The sequence below is a fragment of the Lampris incognitus genome, chromosome 9 (assembly GCF_029633865.1).
Source record: "Lampris incognitus isolate fLamInc1 chromosome 9, fLamInc1.hap2, whole genome shotgun sequence".
NCBI lineage: Eukaryota > Metazoa > Chordata > Actinopteri > Lampriformes > Lampridae > Lampris > Lampris incognitus.
In genome coordinates, this window is record NC_079219.1 from 28,907,743 (window position 1) to 28,929,407 (window position 21,665).

General features: G+C 43.8%; 1 protein-coding gene across 1 annotated transcript in view; it reads left to right on the plus strand.

Annotated features, from left to right (window-relative positions):
• The window catches only part of LOC130118211 (CUB and sushi domain-containing protein 3-like), a 473,370-nt gene that overhangs the window by 366,751 nt on the left and 84,954 nt on the right, over positions 1-21,665 (plus strand). The window contains 9 exon segments of the mRNA XM_056286604.1: positions 3,466-3,654; positions 4,579-4,725; positions 6,515-6,703; positions 8,803-8,988; positions 9,876-10,070; positions 11,036-11,209; positions 13,317-13,490; positions 14,781-14,954; positions 20,682-20,867. Of these exon segments, the coding sequence (XP_056142579.1) occupies positions 3,466-3,654; positions 4,579-4,725; positions 6,515-6,703; positions 8,803-8,988; positions 9,876-10,070; positions 11,036-11,209; positions 13,317-13,490; positions 14,781-14,954; positions 20,682-20,867 (1,614 nt within the window).

Sequence of the window (21,665 nt, forward strand, 5' to 3'; positions counted from 1 at the left end):
TTAGGTCCTTTTTCTTCAAGTGAGGGCGATCAATCACAGACGTTTATTGGAAGGGATTTCAAAGACCTTTTTTCGGTGCAGGTCTAGTGGACTTACCCTTTCATATATTAGTGAAAAGATGAGCATCTATCCAGGCTCGCAAAGAGCAGTGATACCCTATCAGCTCGAGTTCTAAATTATCTGAAACTTAGATAACTTGCAGTAATTTCAAATGTGTTTTCTTTCAGTGGTTGCTTTTTCCTGCCAGTTCCAGATGGGCAAGGTGTGCTGGGACTATTTTGGAAAGAAAGCATAGGCCTCCGCCATTACTCGGTTGATTTATTGTTCCAGGCAATCAATCATGGAGATGCATTTGAGATGTTTTCCAAATCTAGTGTGTTCTTGGTACGGCCAGACCACACCTCATGCATCATTAATTTACCGTACGCTGCCAAGACAAGTCCAGCAATCCAGGTCAAGTGAAGTGAGTGATCATGCAAAATAAAGTTCCATATCCCAGCTCAGAGAAAATTAATATGACACATTTGATAAGAAATATTAATCACATTATGTCAAAATACAGTGATGTTGATTAATTGGTGACAGAACTTCGGCCTAGCTAAGATGGCTGGGTGTATTTTACATGTGGAAGGAATTGTATTTCCTTTGGCATCGTTAGGAATAGCTTGAGACTTTAGAATAAGTAACTCCATTTTGACATGTTCATGGATTACCTTTTTGTATTCCAGGATTCATTACAAATCCTAGTATTAGATACGTTATGTCCTTTTGCCACCGCTGACACAAAACTAATTGCTCTCCTTGGGACATGTACAGTCAAACTTGATTTAATTTGACCTGCTATTCACATCCAAAAAGGCTGCTACAGTAAGCTTGTAAAAAGAGCCCTTTTCCTGTGGGTCTGTTGCTGATAGGGCAGGATAGGAAGAATCCTCCTGTATTCTCCAATTCCTCTTTTGATGGCTGTCAACCCCTCAGTCTTTTCCTGTTAATTATGTTCTCTTATGCCTGTGAGATAACGCTTAAGTGTCCTTGTGTGTCTGTAGTATATCTCCACCCCAAAACACCCCCTATTTTGTAAGATTTTTCATATAGTTTTCTCTTGTCTTTTTGTGAAAGGTTTGTGAGCAAGTTAATGCTACCGTCTTCTTACTGAACACAGATAGACTTACAATTGTTCATGCCTGAAAAGGAGTTCTTACATTGTTGGCACATAATGGCTGAATTCAGCCAGTGAAATGCTCTTCTATTGTTCTCTCAACCTACTTTCCTGTATGTCTCCTTTTCTGTCAAACATCTAATGAAAGCTCATTGAAATTCGGCCCAGTGGTTAGCACTGTTGCCTCACAGCAAGAAGGTCCTGGGTTCGAACCCCAGGCTGTCCCAGGTCCTTTGTGTGTGGAGTTTGCATGTTCTCCCTGTGTCTGCATGGGTTTCCTCCCACCATCAAAAAGACATGCATGTTAGGGTTAATACTCCAGTCTGTGCCCCTGAGCAAGGCAATGGAAAGAAGAACTGGAGTTGGTCCCCAGGTGCTGCAGCTGCCCACTGCTCCTATACAATAGGATCGGTTAAATGCAGAGAACACACTTCATTGTAACCATACAACTGTACAATGACAAAATAAAGTGGCTTTCTTTATCTTACTGAAAACAGCACTTCAGTATGGTGTCTCTGTAGCCATTTCCGTATGATAAAAGATAGGTATAATAGTTTTCACGACATTGTCACATTCCATGTAGAGCAGGGTCCGTGTGTTATTAAACAAACACAAGTGCCAAGGGATTAGCATTCGGCTCACAATACTGCGTTTTAGAGATATGGTGAACATTTCATTTTTTTCTTGTTTTATCAAAACTTGCTGTGAAATGGGTTTTTCCTCATGCAAGCCATGATACAGAATATGTTTTGAGTGCAAAAAAAGACTAACATCTTTTACTTTGAGAATGTAGGACAGGCCACACCATTTTTGTAAGACTTTAGTATTTTGTACTTGTGTACACTATATCCACTGATCCACGTCCATGGTGAAACAATACAACTCATCTATTACAATATTTGGGGATCTGAAACCTTTTCTTGCCTTGTAATTCAGATTGTACCCCCTGCACTTACATTTTGAGGCAAAAAAGTGGAAACCACAACTCTGCCTCAAGGCTAGATTTGTACTTGCTTCCTGGCAATCATACCTCATCAAACATTTAATCTAAACGTATTCTTTGTCTTCGTTTTTGCTTTTTTTTTGTCTTTGCAATTTCAATAAAAGTGCTTCTTGCTACATTGATTGCTGCCACTACATTGTACCGTATCCTTTCTGACTCAAATGAGTCAGATTCATTATACTGTAGGGAATTATTGGTACCTGTGCAGTAAAAATCAGTACACAAACAATAGGGTGTGTGTATGTATGTGTGTGTGTGTGTTTGTGCACACGCGTGCATGTTTGTGTGTGTGTGTGTGCAAGTGCACGTGTGAAATGTTTGTCATTGTGACTAACTGAATTGCCGCATTCATTACTTCCTCAAAATTCAGTTTAATGCAGAATTGATTTGCATCAGTGACTAGTTTACAGTCAAGTACGTACAGTGTGTACTTTTATATGTATAGGTGGATTTATACACACAGGTTTATGCCAGTCCACAATGTTCAGTGATTTTACTTTTCACAGTACCTAGATTTCCTCTGCCGTTTTTCCTTTATATGTCCAGTTGTTTCGACTGACCTTTTTATCTTGGACGTTTACTCGCACCAACCTTTCCTACATGTCATGTTTCTTCTGTATCGGCCCCGGAGACCAAGTCCCTTCACCAAAGAAAGAAAACATACAGCAGCATGTTTCAGTCATAGTTTTCACATATGCCACCCTGCAGGAAATGAGCAGGATATGCTCAGAGCTGACACGCATGAACACACACACACACACACACACACACACACAGAAATGAACATGGGCATAGACACCCCCCACACATGCACACACACAATCTTTTTCCTTCCAAAGTTAGCCGACTGAAAATTGATATTTGATAGACTGATATTGGGGGAGGATGGAGACAACAGCAGACCCACCACCTCAGCCTTAAGGTGCAATAGAAGTGGCTGAAATGTAATTGTTTCCAGAGTAGTTATTATTTCTCTGTAATTTCCAGTCACAGCGGAGCCATTTCTGTCTTCTCACCTGTGCTCTACCCCCCCCTCGTCTACCGTCCCCCTCCCTCTGCCCGTCCATTCCCTTTCCTTCACACCTCTATACTCAACTCCCTCCCATTCCTCACCTCCCTCTTTTCACCTACCCTCACCCTTCTCCTCTGTCACCCCCCAACCCCGTCGCTTGTCCTCCATCCACCCCCCCCGGCTTTCCTCTGTGCCTTGCCTCTTCTCTCCCTTTCTCTTTAATCTCCTGCTTCACACTGCTGTGCCCCCCCCCCCATTTACCCTTCACCCTCTCATTCTCTCTCATCTCAGTCCAATGCCCAGCCCATGAGGTGCGTTTTGACTCAACGGGGGTGATTCTGAGTCCAGGCTACCCTGACAGCTATCCTAACCTCCAGATGTGCTCCTGGCTGATCAGTGTGGAGAAAGGCTACAACATCACTCTGCACTTTGAACTCTTCCAGACAGAGAAGGATTTTGACATCTTGGAAATATTTGATGGTGAGTTTAATGGATATCCCCTTTGGTGCAAAAGACACAGAGAATTGTGCCTGTGTCGCTGGAAGCGCTATTCGCAGCTGTCACAGCTACAAGGGGCTTTAATTTGAGTTGCTTGCTGGTGAAATTTGTTTGACACATTGCTTTGGGGTTTTTTCACCTATGTCTCAGTTTCTTTAAATGTTCTGATTTTGTCATTAAAGAGCTGAAATTATGGGCCATCCGGGTGGCATGCCAGTCTATTCCGTTGCCTACCCACACGGGGATCGCCAGTTCGAATCCCCGTGTTACCACCGACTTTGTCGGGCATCCCTACAGACACAATCGGCCATGTCTGCGGGTGGGAAGCCGGATGTGGGTATGTGTCCTGGTCGCTGCACTAGCGCCTCCTCTGGTCGGTCAGGGCGCCTGTTCGGGGGAGGAGGGGGAACTGGGGGGTAATAGTGTGATCCTCCCATGCGCTACGTCCCCCTGGCGAAACTCCTCACTGTCAGGTGAAAAGAAGCAGCTGGTGACTCCACATGTATCGGAGGAGGCATGTGGTAGTCTGCAGCCCTCCCCGGATCAGCAGAGGGGGTGGAGCAGCAACCAGGACGGCTTGGAAGAGTGGAGTAATTGGACTGGTACAATTGGGGAGAAAAAGGAGCAAAAATTAAAATAAAAAAAAAAGCTGAAATTATTTTTTACTGTTTTTACAGCGCAGTTCTAACTATGATGTCATGAGAAATGTCACTAATATGTTTTTGCTTTCATTAACGTACTATATCTGCATGTCTTTAATTAACGATGTGTGTTTCAGGTAACTGCGAAATACTTAATCACTCTACATCGGTATGTGGGTTTGTTTTTAATATGCATCCTTCTCTTTTCCGATTGCGTATTTGTGTGTCTGTCTTTCTCTCTTTTGCTGTCTCTGTCTATGTGCAGGTCCTAACATCTATAGCCAAAGTTTGGCCTCCTTGAGTGGTGACATTGACACGCCCTTTAGCTTCACCACCACGGGCCACCAACTCCTGCTGCGCTGGTCCTCTGACCATGGCACCAACCGGCGTGGCTTCCACATCAGATACGTTGGTGAGTATCAAAGTATGTATCCTTCTTGTAATTATTTTCTCTTTATTAGTGCCCTTTACATATTGTTTCATGTCTTTTCCTACTTTCTTAGAAGAAAAAAAAGTCAAAATGTCATGTAATGAGCATCCGGGTGGTGTGGCGGTCTATTCCATTGCCTACCAACACAGGGATCACCGGTTCGAATCCCCGTGTTACCTCCTGCTTGGTCGTGCGTCCCTACAGACACAATTGGCCGTGTCTACGGGTGGGAAGCCGGATGTGGGTATGTCTCCTGGTCGCTGCACTAGCGCCTCCTCTGGTCAGTCGGGACACCTGTTCGGGGGGGGGGACTGGGGGGAATAGTGTGATCCTCCCACATGCTACATCCCCCTGGTGAAACTCCTCACTGTCAGGTGAAAAGAAGTGGCTGGCGACTCCACATGTATCGCAGGAGGCATGTGGTGGTCTGCAGCCCTCGCCGGATCAGCGGAGAGGGTGGAGCAGCAACCGGGACAGCTCGGAGAGTGGGGTAATTTGGCCAAGTGCAATTGGGGAGAAATTAAAATAGAAAATGTCTCGTAATTACATTACATTTGCATCTTAGTCATGAAGCAGAAGCTCTTTTTATACCGAGACAATGTCTTTGAGCCTTCATGGATGCAGTCGGTCTTTGCAGTGCAGTTAAGTTACTTTGGATAAAAGGTGACCTCGCAGTTTCTTTTTATAGTTGACTTTTTTTTCCCCAAGTTGTCATGCGTGATTGAGTTTTATGTATTGAACTCACTTCTATTTTAATGTCAGCCAGTTCAGAATCTTAAATTCAAGATTCAGCAACAGTTATATTGTCACAAAATGTATGTGTTCACACACCAAATCCACGGGTCACCTTGCTGTTGTGCGGCGCTTCTTAAATTCAGATGGTGTATAATTTTTACTCGGCTGTTTAAAAAAAACGCAGGCGGTGCAAAGGAGGCGCAGCATTGACAAATCCCCTTCCACTTGAAATGCATCAATAATAATGGAAAAAAAGAAGAAGAAAAGGCATCCATCTTTTAGTGCAGCGCCTCCATTATGTTTAAAACACGAGGGCCATACTGTGAAAGGCCATTTTGATGGGATGAGTTTTGTAAGGAAAGCCCCACCTGACATGATTCATTTGAACAGGATTTGGCATCGACCTCAACCTCGGTGCCCGTCTTTCCGTCTTAAATCCTTGCTTTCCCCGGGTCATGTTGATTCTGAGGGAATGTTTGAAAGCAGTTGCGGAGGACAGAGCCCTCTCGGAAGATTTTCCTGCCCATTGGCTATGCGATGCTCGTACTCTGAAAATCAAATCTACCTTTTTTGTGTTCGATGGGCTGAAAGATGAGCGAGAGGAAGGCTGTGGAACAAATAACTGGAGGATGCAGCCGTATTGCATGTGATAAAGCAAATTGAATATGTGTGAGCCCATAGGCCAGGGACGAATGGTAATAATGTGATTCTGAGTTCCTGCGCTGTGTGGCACACAGCCTGAGTGCTAAATAGATGTGTGCTCATGAGGCCTTTATCCATATCCACACTATTATCGTTCTGCATTTTAACACAAAGCTTTCCAGTGAGTAAGATTTTTCACTTTCATTTTTTTTTCCCAGAGAAATTCTGTTAATGCCTTTTTTTCTCTCTTCTCTGCTCTTTTTTTCTTTTCTCCTTGTATCTCTATTCCATTCTCACATGCTTATTTTCTTCACCGCTTTTCTACGTTCTTCACCTCTCATCCTCTCCGGCTCCTTCCTTTCCTCCATCCCTCCTTCTCCCCACCGCTCCTTAGCTATGTACTGCAGTACCCCAGACTCTCCACAACATGGCTTTGTGGTTAGCCAGACGGGGGGCCATCTGAATAGCCTGGTGCGCTGGGCCTGTGACAGGGGCTACAAGCTGATTGGAAAGGGCACAGCTGTCTGCAAGAAGACCCCCTATGGCTACTATACCTGGGACTCGCCGGTTCCCGCGTGTCAAGGTGAGCCTGTCGGTGCTGGCAGCCTTTTATTTCTGACTCCTTTCTGTCCTATTCCCTCCCTCTTCTGATCACTGCATCACCGCCGTCTTTCAGCAAGCTGGCAGACAGATGCTCGTGGTGAGATTGTGTGTGTGTGTGTGTGTGTAGAGGTGGTATTGTGTTGGAGGTGTTGATGGGGGGTCCAGTGTGTCAGCCCAAGCTCTTCTCCTTTGTCCTTAGCCGCTGAACTGAATCCAGACTGATTGAGAGCCAGTGTCCTGTCAGGTGGAAAAGAAACAGAAATCAATCCGCCTTATTCTTTCAATTCCCCTTTCTTCAGATTACTTCTAATAACCTCTCATCAGCATGCAATGTCTACGCCACTGTTGGGTTTCACTCAACTAATTGGGTTCTTTGATGCGCATGTACACATGTCCGTATGCAGGCGTGCACGCCCTCGCCCACAGGCATGCACATTCCAGTAAGCAGCGAGTAGCAACAGATGTTAATCTCCTTTGCATTTTATAATGGCGTGAGGAGAAACTTGCACTTGAATAATTAAAAAAAAAATTCATTTGTGTGATTTATTTAGCGTGTCTTGCAAATTTGATGATTTTAAAAGCATGTAAGACCAAACATGTCTGTAAATGAAGCAATGCTTTCATTGAGATGCGGTTTTCTCGTGCTCACATTCAACTCGATGAACCGCACATCATTTGGTTTCAGTTTCCTTTTGCATGACTGAATGGTGTTGGTCTTGAAATTTGATGGACTGTGTAGATGGTTTGTATGTGAACTGCTATGACACACACCAAAACAAGACCTGTGATGCTTTTCTCGGGAATCAATTCTCACCTGAGCGGCTAACAGGGCAACACAGCCTTTTAAGCAGTTGTGAACATTCATAAACATCAGCGACTCAGCACAGGTTCTCACTGACATGAAGCATAAAACTGAGGATGTGCCTTTTCTGAAATGTTATTAACTAAGGCACAAAACATGACATTTTACGGCGTCTGGGTGGCATGACAGTCTATTCCATTGCCTACCAACACAGGGATCGCCAGTTCGAATCCCCGTGTTTCCTCCGGCTTGGTTGGGCATCCCTACAGACACAATTGGCTGTCTGGTGGAAAGCAGGATGTGGGTGTGTGTCCTGGTCACTGCACTAGCGCCTCCTCTGGCCAGTCGGGGTGCCTGTTCAGAGGGGAGGGGGAACTGGGGGGAATAGCGTGATCCTCCCACGCGCTACGTCCCCCTGGCGAAACTCCTCACTGCCAGGTGAAAAGAAGCGGCTGGCGACTCGACATGTATCGGAGGAGACATGCGGTAGTCTGCAGCCCTCTCCAGATCTGCAGAGGGGGTGGAGCAGTGACCAGGACGGCTCGGAAGAGTGGGGTAATTGGCCAAATATAATTGGGGAGAAAAGGGGGGGTATGACATTTTGTAATCTCCTCCGCTCTATAATTCTGTGTCCTTCAAACTCTTCATTTAAAGAGTGTACATCCTCACGACACTTGCAAGGTGCTAATCGTGACTAGTATTTGTTGGACTGTGAACCAGCAGTGATCACAAGTAAATGAAATTTGATTCACCAGACAAACAGGCGAACAAGACTTTAACAGTGATGTAAAAGGATTTCAGGTTGTTTTTTCAGCGTTATGGCCTCCGGCAGTGCAGGCGCACAGCTACCTATGATATTTCACAGTGTGCCTCCACCACTGCTGCTGTGTTTTATGTTGTGTGTTTTTGCATAACTGTTCCCATTTAAAATGGGTCTGCAGGTGTTTGCTCCCCCGTTTTCCCTCTCTCCCTCCTGGGTCTGATGATAAATGCTTTGCAGCTGTCATCTCCAGCTTCCTCTCTGGCCAGAGAGGCACCGTGGCTGCACTAGCCCTGATTCTCACTACCAAACGCTGCCACAGTTTGTGTTTGTGTATGCTGGGCAGAATGGGAGTGCTGGTAAATGTGGGTTCAACATGCTTGTTTGTCAGTGAACGTATGTAAACATACCAGGTTTCTCCTGTGCATAACAGGCCTCTTTTTGTGTATCTGTCTGTACATGTCTCATGTGGATGTTTGCATTCGTGCGTGGATGACCATGCTCTTGCGGCCTCCAGCCGTGTCGTGTGGCATGCCAAGCTCGCCAGAGAACGGAGGTGTGTTGGCTGCTGATTACTCCGTTGGCACACGCGTGACCTACTTCTGCAACAGTGGCTACCGGCTCTCCTCCAAGGAGCTGACGACCACAGTCTGCCAGCCGGATGGTACCTGGAGCAACCACAACAAGATACCACGCTGCACCGGTGAGTGGAGGAGCAGAGGGATGAGATGAGTGGTGGGGAGGAGACAAAGGGAAGGAAAGAGGGCACAGGAAAAGAGGCAATGGCAAAGATGCAGCAACCACCATAACTCTGCTGTGCAAATGATGAATGAGGAGGCAGGGAAGTGTGCGTGTGGGTGGGGAGGTGGATTAAACTGATGGGTTGTGATGAGTGTGAGAGAGAGAGAGAGCGCGAGAGAGAGAGAATGTAATGAAGAAAGCAAGTGGGGCAAAATTGTTCACTGTAGTGCTGGAACAGTGGAAGAAAAGTAGAGGCAACAGGGTGAGAGAGGGTCTCTGAAGGGAGACGGTAACCGCAACAGATAACATCTGGCTGTGGCGAAGAGATGGGGGGGCGGGGCTTGATGAAGGGGGATTGAGTGGTAGAAGAGATATGCAGCTGACACAGGTGTTTTTATGACATGAGGTTCACCTCCTTACAGTGGCTCACTGACATAAATTTGTCAGTCACTGTGAAATGTGATTCACCACATCATTTACTTTTGAGCCGTGTTGTTGTTTTTTCCCCTGCTGTGTATATGCCTAACTCCCAATGCTGATTCACTGAGGAGCACTTGTAGAGCATCTTACAGAAACGAGTTGCTATTTACATATTTAGTAATACAGGAATGGGCTTATTCAGCTCAGTGTGTTCATCCTTTGATTCATGCTTTCATTACAACTTTTTGTCCCAAGTTGATTGTTGACGACTCTCTGTTGAGTATTGACTTATTAGTGTGAGTGAAAAAGGTAATCACAATGATTGGAAACAGGGGGGAATTAATCTAAAACTGACAGCCCCTCACAAAATAGCTCCTCAATCTCTTTAGCACGCTCTTCTTTCATTTTATCCGTCCTTACTTTTTACAGTTATGATGTGCCCCAGTCTCAGCTCATTCTCTCTTGACCACGGCAAATGGAGGATAGTCAATGGTTCACACTACGAGTATGGAACCAAAATAATCTTCACATGCAACCCTGGATACTACCGTGTTGGCCCCGCCCACATTCAGTGCCTAGCCAATGGCGTGTGGAGCTGGAGGAATGAAAGGCCCCGGTGCATAAGTGAGTCGCCTTTTTACTGTGAAGTGGTTCAAAACTAAGGTAACTGTTGGTTCTGCAAAAACGAACACAAGTGGAACCAAGTTGAATATGATTGCACAAGTTAAACCTGATTATTAAATGTCCATGTCTTTCACAGCCAGAAGATCAAGGTTGATAGAGTTTCTTTATTGTACCACATTTTTTGGCAACCAGTAAAAAATTTCACATCAAGTAACAGCATGAATGTGTTAATGTAATAAGCAGCACACTATACATTCTAAAAAGAGATCACTTCTACACACACACACACACTCGTGCATAGATGTGCAAATACAATAAAATGACATATGCCACAAACTAAAGTACAGACACTTGTGCATACAGACATAATTGCTCACAAACATGGCAACAGATATGCATGGGCAAAATATTAGATATTATAAGTTAGTCATACACTTCCTGTAAGTGGCTGTTAAATAAATGGCTGTTACACTTCCCTTGTCATGGCGTCTTAACTTTGGAGAGTAGAATATTATCCAATGCTATTTCACAGCTGAGTATGCAATGATTAATTCGATTGCAAGAGTAGATAGACTCAACCATCTTCATAAGCTCATATGTCGCTCGTCTCAGCCTAAGTTCAATATTGTTAATTGCAATATTGCACATAAAAGCATTATATTATATGCTGCCATGGGAACTACTCTTTGAGAAGCATATGAGCTGAACACCTGCTATAATGGTGAAGGGAAATGTCAGCCATCATGAGGAAAAATGTAAGCAGAGAAGCAAACATCATTATTATCCTCTGTGTGAAATAGTACAGGTTACTCTTTTATCACATTCAGGTCAGTGAGATGGGCGTGAATGGCTGCTTTCCCAGTGACTCAGAAGATGTTAGCCAACTTTGTTTTCATCATTTTTGCTTTCTTGCTCATTTTTATTCTCTGTTACTCGCCCCTTACCTCCCTCTCTTCTTATTGCAGTCATTTCATGCGGAGATCTACCCACTCCTCCTAATGGGAAGAAAATTGGGACCCAGACTACCTTTGGTGCCTCAGCCATTTTCAGCTGTATCCTCGGCTATGTTTTAACAGGCTCTGTTGTTAGAGAATGTCTCCTGTCCGGCCTCTGGAGTGGAACAGAGACTGAGTGCCTGGGTAAGCATGGTCTAAATGTTCTTTAGCACCATAAATGAGATCCTTGGCCTGTGTTAAACTTGACCTGTTTAACACCTGGCCTGCTCATACCTGTTCAGAATTAATCTGATCACGCTCACAGTAGACGTGGATGGGAAAGTGTCTATAATCGCTTCTCTTGGCTGGCATGTGCAGCCAGTGACTGTAAAATGTTTGTATGCATTTAATGTGTGAGGATGAGCACTTGTGGCAACCACCTTTGCGTCTTGTTTGCAGAGGGGTGTTCCCCAGCACAGCCTCCAAGTCAGTGGGATTTGGTGTCTCCAGAATGTTGAATGTGAGAAATCAGCTGTAGAGCCACTACTGGCCTGAAACCGTCAGTTGTCTGCCAAGCTTTGCCAGCCTGATTTCAGCTACTGTGATGGATATATAAACAAGCAAAAGTGTTACAGCTTAGCTTAGTACAGCTCAGCTCAGCTCAGCAGTGTGGAAGATAGACCCAAAAAAAAAAAAAGAGAGAGAGAGAGAGAGAGAGAAATATGACAGAATTGCTTGAGCCGGATTCAAACCCACGCAGCAGCAGAACGTGACGGCTCCTCTGGCAGTTGCATTATTCCATTTCTCAACCTTTTGGCTTCTGCACACCCCGCTCAGCTCCGGATTGGTTTTCTTCATTAAAAGAAAGATACCGGGTTCTTGTCTGTTGATATGACCGTCGGGGTTAACATAGCTGGGGACCTCGCGGTACAGGAGCCTACTTCAGCACTATCTTCACAGGATCGAGCTGCTCTCAACTAGAGTGTGATAATAAAATGCTCGGCTTGGTTTCTGGGTGCTGGAGTGAATTAGGCAAATCAGACTCACAGTCAGTGGCAATTTCCTAGGTTTTAAGTGGCGGTGGAAATCTCAGCAAGATTCCTCCTCTCCAAAGGGGATTTATTGTAGCTGAAAGTAATACGATTACTTGCATGAGTGTATCAGACAGATTTTGTGGAATTTCACTCGCGTCTTTCCATCTACTTTAGATGAGAGTAGCACATCTGAGTTACAGTATCAGCACATGTTTGGCTGAAGCCAACACCATTTTAGAAATAATAATTCAGAAATGATAAGCTGGAAACAAAAAATATTCAAAATTAAAGCAACAGTAACAGAAACATTTCATGTCTGTGTTTCATGAATACGCTTGTAGACCTAATTTTGTTTGCAAATACTGTTCTCTGTTCGTGATTCTCTTTATATCCTTTTACAAGACATTCATCAAAACGCAAAATTATGCAAATACAATTGCACCAAAAATTCACTTGAAATGTTAATACATACTTTTACCGCAATGGTCATAACAGAATGCTCCATTATCCCTCTCTGCTGTAACTGTCCTTCATCAGTCAAGTCAAGTTTATTTGTATTGCTTAAAATCACAAGGTAGTCCCGGAGGGCTTTACAATCAGTACAATATACGACAGTATACAACAGTATACGACATATGACACCCACTATCCTTGGACTGCAGACCCAAATAAGGAAAACCTCCACAAGAAAAACCTTGTTTATTAGTGCTCCATCAGTCCCTATAAGCTCTTATTTCTGAAATGATATAAAGTAGAATTAATTTACTTGTTTGTGTATTTTTACAGGGACAGTGCTCAATAAATATATTTTGCCAGCTAAAGCTTAGAGATACTTTTCATCTGTATTGATGAAAATTGATTTGAGCGCTGTAACAAGCAAAATGACATGGCCATTGCTTGCCAGATATTGTGTTTTGAAGTTTCTTGAGAAAAAAAGACGTATCTTCCACACAGTTGGTCTCAAGGCGAGAGCAACAAGCTTTAAGTATGCGGAGATGCAGAGAAAAACATTAGGCTTCCACAAGTGCTGGCTCTCTGTACACTGTGGCCTTATAAGATGTATAAATACTATAGAAATAACCATAGAAATGGATGTGTTGAAATAATAAAGGTTGTATCGTACATTTACTGTACACACACGCTTTCTCTGTGTCCAAATGCAAGTGCTGCTTTTGTCTTGACAAGGTCTTGGTTGCAAAATAGATAAATGGTACCAACACAGAAAACATGAAAGCAAAACGGAGTAAAGTGTTGATTTGATTTTCTCTCTCTTGTAGCCGGTCACTGTGGTGTACCAGAGCAAATAGTAAATGGGCAGGCGATCGGGGAGAACTTTGGCTACCGTGACACAGTGGTTTACCAATGCAACCCCGGCTTCAGACTCATTGGCTCCTCTGTACGCATCTGCCAGCAAGACCACAACTGGTCTGGACATCTCCCTGCTTGTATTGGTAAGTGCTCTACTACTACTTTTCCTCGCTGACTTACTGGGTGTCAGCTAGCTCTGTTGTGTCAGTGTGTGTGCGCGCACATGCTTGGTGTGGCTGCGAGGGTGAGAGCAGTAGAGAGATGGAAAGAAAGAGGAAGAGGTAAGTGTCGAGGGATAAAAGTGTTTTTAGAGAATTTGTGTATATGTGTGTGACAAAACAGGAGAGTGCTCTACTGATACTTTACTCATCTTGGTAATACCCGAAAGTGTCTACGGGTAGCATGCCTCAGGAGGTAGAGTGGGTCGTTTAGTAATCAGACGGTTCCTGGTTCAGTCCCCGGCTCCTCCAGAGAGCACGTCGAAGTGCCCTTGAGCAAGACACTGAACCCCTAACTGCTCCTGATGAGCAGGTTAGCACCTTGCATGGCAGCCTCCACCATCAACAGTGAATGTGTGTGAGTGGGTGAATGTGAGGCATACACTGTAAAGCGCTTTGAGTGGTCGGTAGACTAGAAAAGCGAAGTCCATTTACCATTTCCCATTTATACAGACTTCGATTGTTGTGCATTCCAGGGTTTCTTCATATCAGAATCAGAATACTTTATTCATCCCCGAGGGGAAATTGGGTAAAAAATAACACCCCATCAGAACCGAACGGAACTGACAGGAAGGGAGAAGCAAGAATGCATTTTAGAATGGCAGCTCCCCCTCCCCAATATTGCTGGTTCGCAACACTATCCATAAAATCCAAGGAATGCTATGCCCCCAACCCCTGATATGACCAAGCTTTGGTGTCCTGTCGTTACAAAAAAACCCCCACTTTTTTTGGGGGGGGGTTAAGGCAGCTTGGAAGCCCCAAATATGTATTTTACATGAAAAGCAAATGTTATTCGTAAAAAATTAAAATACAATTGCATTATTTATTAAAAGATATGTCCAAGTACATCTGGCACTCCTTTGGGGCATATTGATCATTAGGTTTTGAATCACTGCAATCAGTGGTCAATTAAAATCCCCCATGGATGTGATCTTCAATCTCCTTTTCACCTATTGGTGTATTGAAATATTCTGTTTAGCCTTTCCCTTTGCAGGTCATGCTTGTATTCATAATTCCCCACTTGTCCTTCAAAGTTAATTACATGATAATTATATTCCTATGCTAGGTGTCACTGTGCATTGCCTATTGATCAACTGTATTGAATTCTCTGTCTCTGTCGCTGTCTCTGTCGCTATCTCTCTTCCTTTCTGATTCATACTTTGTCTCACTCTTCCGCTCTTTCCTCACACTCTGATTGATGTGTGTCATCCTCAGCCGTCACTTGTGGCCACCCGGGTAGCCCTATCTATGGCCGCACTACAGGTGATGGCTTCAACTACAATGATGTGGTGCGCTTCTCCTGCAACAAAGGGTACACATTGGAAGGTCCCTCCTCAGCCCAGTGCCAGGCCAACCGCCAGTGGAGCCACCAGCCACCGACGTGCAGAGGTACATTCACTCTGAACAGTAGTTTAAGAACTGTTGAAAACTGTTTTTTTTTTTACTGTTCAACTCCACTGGAATAAATACATGTATAAATTGGCAGCCACTAGATCAATTGTGACGACTCAAGAATAATAAGCCTGTAACCACTAATGTGCCAGGATAGGGTGAGGTCATAGAAATAACATAGATACGCGCGTGCGCACACACAGACACACACACACACACACACATACACACACGCAAACACACACACGCAAACACACACTCATGGCGGGATCAACCATGCAAGGTGAAAACTAGCTCATCGGGAGCACTTAGGGGTTAGGTGTCATACTCAGGGATACCTCGATATTTTTGCAAGGAGGAGCCAAGGATCGAACTGGCAACCCTCCAGCTACCGGACAACCTACTCTACCTCCTGAGCCACTGCTGCCTCAAAATGTCTTGAGTGGTTATTTCAAATTTTGTCTTGACTAGTGAAATATACATCAGAGATGCTTTGCTACAAGCAGATACTGCAGGAGCTACTTAAGAGGTTGCAAGCTACTCCTCTTGACGGCATTCCTTGGTGGCAGGGTGGTTAGAGCATTCGCATTGCGATGAACTCTTCTGCATCTTCAGCAGGTATCTCAGGGCCACAAGCATTTCGCCCCTTAGCCTGTACGCCTCACCTGAGTGGGGCAGCAAAGACCAAATTAGCCTTCACCTGCAGAAGGGTTCCAACTGTGGGCTCTCATCAACCACAACCTTCTTGAGCTGATTTCAGCTGCCATGGCTATTGCCCCAATGGCTTACTTCAGTTTTTTTGGTTCCAAACCCATCTTCTGTAGGAAATAGTGCACTGATGTTGCTGGGAAACCACAGCTGCCAACTTCGATGGGAAACAAGGTGGCATACCATCCTTTGACAAGAGCTTTATTGATCAAATCCTGGTACTTGGCTTACTTCTGTTGGTGAGAGATGGTTAGCCTGTCCTTCCAGGGCACTGTGAGTTTGGCTACTAAGATAGTGCTCCTGGATAGAAAAACCATGTCTGGTTGGAGTGAGGTTACTGTGCCACCTCTTCCAGAAAGGCAAGTCTTTTCTTTGGGTCCGCTTGTATCTCCCAGTCGGAAGCTTGATGCAAAATGGAGCACGGGTTCTTGGAAGTTGTTCTTGCCCAAGGAGCCTTATCTCCTTCCCTTTGGAAATCGACAACTTTGGGTGGTAATGCCTGGTGTTTATTGGCTTTGACCCTCTGCAGGTCCGTCCATTTGGCAATTTCCGTAAGGACCTTGTCGTGCCTCCACCTGTATCGGCCTTCTCCCAGTGCTTTGGGACATCCAGTCAAGATGTGATTCAGGATTCAGAGGGTTACTCCACACTTCTTGCAGGATGGGTTGTCTTCTTTTCCCCAGATCTTAAGATTGTGTGGAGTTGGCAAGAAGTCAGCTACAGCACACAGGAGGAAGAGCAACTTGCCCTGGTCACTACCCCAGAGTTCCTTCTAGGACAATGATCATTCAAGTGCCTGATCCCACTGTATCCACTGTCCCTGACAGGTGAGCCCCAGTCGTCACTGGTGACCACTGAGCAGGGGGTTAAATGCCTTGCTCAAGGGCACATCAGCGGTGCGTATTGAGGGAGGGGAGAGTGCTTTTTGGCCACATCGTTGCAGTGACTGCAACGACAAGGCTTCAGTAGATTGAGAAGTAATGAGAGGCAATGCCATTGTTTTTTTAAACCAGTTCTTCTGTGCTTAGCTGCCTAGAGGCTTGCTGTTGGGAAGGATTTCTTTTGATGAAAGCTCAGAGTTTGTAGAGAACACTTTGTAATGGGAATGTCAGATGTTAGTTGTTTTTCAATGGTTTCCAACTTTTTTTTTTTTGTCCAGGTGAGGCTCATTAGCAGCACGCTTGCTATTAACTACAGTTTAGACGATTCTGTGTATGCCAAGTGAGTGAATTGACTTTTTTTTCCCATGAACTAGATTATGTTTCCAGGGGGTTACAAGACAGTGAATATTTGTCATTGTCCACTTTACCATCTTCATCCTCTGATAGAGTAATAAAAAGACTATAGATAAAGACTCCTCAAACAATATTCTGTTATATTCTATTCTCAATTTTAATCATACTTGTATATGGCGTGTTCCCCAGTCGTCTCCAAAAATATTTCTGCATTAGCTACACAGATATCACTTGTATTGTAAATTGATCATAGTCAGCTCTAGACAATTTTATGCCACAACTTAGCTGAATAAACTTGACTTGGGTAACAAAACAGTGGTACAGATCAACTGAAAGGGAACGTCAAATAATTGAGCATGCCTGGTTTTTTTTGGGGGGGGGGGTTTTCTTTTCTTTGTTTCCCCTTTTTCTCCCATTTTAGTGGCCAATCGATCCCTATTTTAGTTCAAACACCCACCCTCGTACTGCATGCATTGGCCAACTGCATCTCTCCGGCCGGCAGTCTCGAAGGAGACGTCTCTCCACTTTCGTGACAAGACGAATCCAGGCCGAACCACTGCTTTTTCCAACACACAGAGACGCATTCATGTGACGAACACAAGCCGACTCCGCCCCCCTCCCGAAGACAGTGTTGCCAATTACTGGACTCAGTTGTTTCCCTATTTATAGAATAAACACATACAGCCACAGATAATATCATATTGTGGTGATACACAATTAAGGGTAGATTCACCAGGGGCTGCTGCTCCTTTAAGACAGACATTCAGAGTGCTGACGTAGGCACTGCTTAGAGTTTCCGGGGTGAGCCATGTTTGCAGCAGCCTAGCGGTTAGCCGATTGCCACGAGAGATTGTGCTGTATCGGTGTCGTTTTGTGTGGCGAGTAAACGGAATTGACTCGACTCGATCTCTCCGTCTCTTCATTCCTGCACTCCCACAATATCACCAATTCTATTTTAGTAAATCTGTAGTGAACAAGCTGACAGGTGAGAGATAGCAACCAGGAAAAGACTGCACTGCTTCCATTAAAAGAGAGAAATTAGATTCCCAGGGACGATATTAAGAGAGAAGGTAATTGGGCAGGTGATTGCCATGTGGCTATTACTTATTGTCTTCTGTGTCCCCTTTTGAACTCATTGGTTATTACCTTGAAAATTCCCACCAAGATCTCAAGTGGCGATGAACCCTTGCCAGGAGAGGTGCATAAACTTACACCATGGATGGTTAGGTAATACAGGCACTGCCAAGTGATCTCATGAAGAGAGAACCAATCAAATACAAGCAATCAAAACTGAATTTTTAAAGATTTTTCGCTGCAATTTATTTATTTATTTGTTTATTGCTACTTTTATTAATCCCCATTGGGCAATTCTTTCTCTGCATTTAAGCCATCCTAGCTGTGTAGCTAGGAGCAGTGGGCAGCTGCCATGCAGTGCCCAGGGACCAACTCCAGTTCATCTTGCCATACCTCGGTCAGGGGCACAGACAGGAGTATTAACCCTAACATGCATGTCTTTTTGATGGTGGGAGAAACCGGAGCACCCGGAGAAAACCCACCGCAGACACAGGGAGAACATGCAAATGCCACACAGCTGGGGTGACCCCAAGGTTAGACAACCCCGGGGTTTGAACCCAGGACCTTCTTGCTGTGAGGCGACAGTGCTAACCACTGGGCCACCGTGTCACCCATTTCAATATCTATCACAATTAAATATTTAAATACAGTGTCATAGTGTCTTGATCAGACCTTTGGATATCTATGTGAACTTGGGATGCTAATGGGTGAAGAACTTAGTGGTAAGATGCTACTGAGAAAATTAAGCCAAACCGCAAAATAGCCTCCCAACCCATGGTAAATAATCACAACACACTAATAGCTATGATAATTCATCTACAGTATGAAGCCTGGAGCAAATTAGTGTTACAAAATCATTCAATGGAGCAATTTTGATGACTGTCATTATAATATCCTCAGAGAGTTATAATAATTCAAAAAAACAACAAATAAACCAATATGCTAATATTGCTTTATAATTTTTAAATGGATGCTCTATTCTTCAAATATGACCCCTGAATAAACAATATAGGGCTGCACTCCCTTTTAATTAGTTATGGCCACGCTGACATTTTGGGCAAGAGGTCTTTTTTTTCAGCATGCAGTAGAGATGTAACGGTATGAAAATTTCATATCGTGATTATAGTGACCAAAATTATCACGGTTATCAGTATTATCGCGGTATTGTTAAAATGTGCTGAAAATGTTCAAAAAGTACTGATACACACACGGAAATCATTTCACCAAGTTTTATTTTGAAAACCACAAATAAAATTAGCAGCACTATGCACTTTTTGTTTGCATAAACATTAAAATAATAAAAATAAATAAAATAATAACATTCCTTATGTAAACATATGAAAAAAACCATACAAATGTGCATTAAAGATGTCACCATGTGGCCATCAGAGGTAACTGCACTTTTGCACATTGCAAATAAGAAAACAGCAACCAAAAAGACATTTCTTCACATTTTAACTAGCTTTGGATATAATCTGCATTAGGAATGCTGTTTTGGTATAGATACGCATATGAAACAGTTTTATTTAGCTCAGTGCTCATGTTGAACATTAGGGCTACTGTCACTTTATGAAAATCGCAAATTTCTGTGTACGTGAACTAGGAAGCGTCTAGATTTGTGAGTGTTGAGTCGGCGGTGATTTTGGAGACTGAAGCTATACAGTTTTCTTACCCTAGCCGTAGTAATAACGTGGCAGTAATAGTCAGCCTTAGTTATAGTTTAGGAAATTATTATTTGATTACTCCTGTATGAAGATTTCGCTGTGGAACCGGAATAAATGTTCGTTTTGTTATCTTTTTACACCGGAGTCCTGTGGAGGTTTTTTCCTTGCTTTTCCTTAAGAACGTACTACGCACGAGTAGCTAACTTTAGCCGGTGGCACGAGTAGCTAACTTTAGCCGGTGGCACGAGTGGCTGGCTAATTTTAGCCAGTGGGACGGACCGTCGGCCCTCACAAAGAGTAACGTTTGGTAACATGAAAGCTCAAGTTTACATTATTGACAAGCTATTAGCAAGTTAGACATGCAAACCATGACATTTTCCCCCATTCCGAAGTCCCCACATCAGGCATTCAGCTAAAAGTTAACTTACCTTGCATTCGCTGTAAAGTTGTGGAGGGTGGTCACGGAGATGACTCATAAGATTAGAGGTGTTGCCCCCTTTCGCAGCGATTTTCTTTCTGCATGTTCTGCAGACAGGGTAACCATCTTCGATCAATTTTCCCCCAGCACTCTTATAAAAACCAAAATACGACCACACTTCAGACTTAGTCCTCTTAGTAGGCAAAAAACTCTCCCGAGCGCTGTCACTGCCTGTGCCTTCCATGTTTCATTGAGGCAAAACAAACCCACGTTGCATGCTGCGCCTGCGCGCCCGCGTCTGAGAGACGATGCTGGACAGTATTTACCGTGAGTTTTTCAAAGCGCAGTAATCAAACACGGTTTTAACGATAATTAAAATTTGAAATGGTAATACTAACCGTTGGGAATTTTACCGCGGTTAATCATTAAACCGGTAACCGTTACATCCCTAGCATGCAGTTAGGAAGTAATAGTGTCAGTATGAAGTTCAAATAGTTGCTTAAACTGCATGTAGCAATGAGATTTAAATGGGAGTGCTGTCCAGAATTCCCCCGTTATGATAAAACTCATTAAATGATGCATGATGATGTAACTCTGTGCTATGTTGTTTTCTTTTCTTACCCAGTGGTGAACTGTACCGACCCAGGCATTCCTGCCAACTCAATCCGTGAGAGTAAGATTGAGCACGGCAACTTCACCTTTGGCAGTGTGGTTTTCTACGACTGTAACCCTGGATATTACCTGTTCGGCTCATCAGTGCTCACCTGCCAGCCGGCTGGGAACTGGGACAAGCCTCTGCCAGAATGCATTGGTATGGTGGGAAACTCATCACAGCTTTGAATGTCTGCAACTCCGTCTATAGCTATCCAACTGCCTGTCTCTCTGTCTGTCTGCAGTTCAATAGAGCAAGCCATCAACATTTTTCCAACTAGCACATTTAATACAGAATTTAATGAATCGACAAACTTTACAACAGCAGTAATGAAAGAAACTGAGAGAAAAAGTTTTTTTTCACTCTCCACTGACTCTGTCCACAACCTTGACTGTATCCCACTTTGCTTATGGAGTTTTAATTGTGCAAGTTGCTAACTGCTTTGACTAGCAGCATGTGTGAAATGCCTAATGTCCCAGTGGCTTATTGCAGAGAAGCTAATTGAGAATTTGGCAAATTATCATAGGAACATATGGAGACTAGATCCTGTTCAGGATATAACTAACCATACCACAGTACAAAGTGAATGCAAAGTAACTGTAAGGGATCGTCTACAGCCCATAAGATATTGCTGTCGACCTCCTTGTTCATCATGTGCAGTGTTCTGTATTTGATGGTTTTATTCCCAGTGAAGTTATCTTAAGTAACTTAGATTTATGTTATGCACAGTCTTGGAAATCATTTCATTTCATGGTACAGGGGTCATGCACTGCATTTGGTTCATCTGATGGAATGGTAGTCACAGAGATGCACAGGAGTGTTTATCTCAAATATTTATACACAGTCCCAGACTTTGATTATTCCCACAACAGAAATTGGCAAAAAGTATGAATATTATTTTTTTACAGTGACAAGGTTAATCAAAGGTAGCTCCCACAAATATGCATGAAGGCCAAA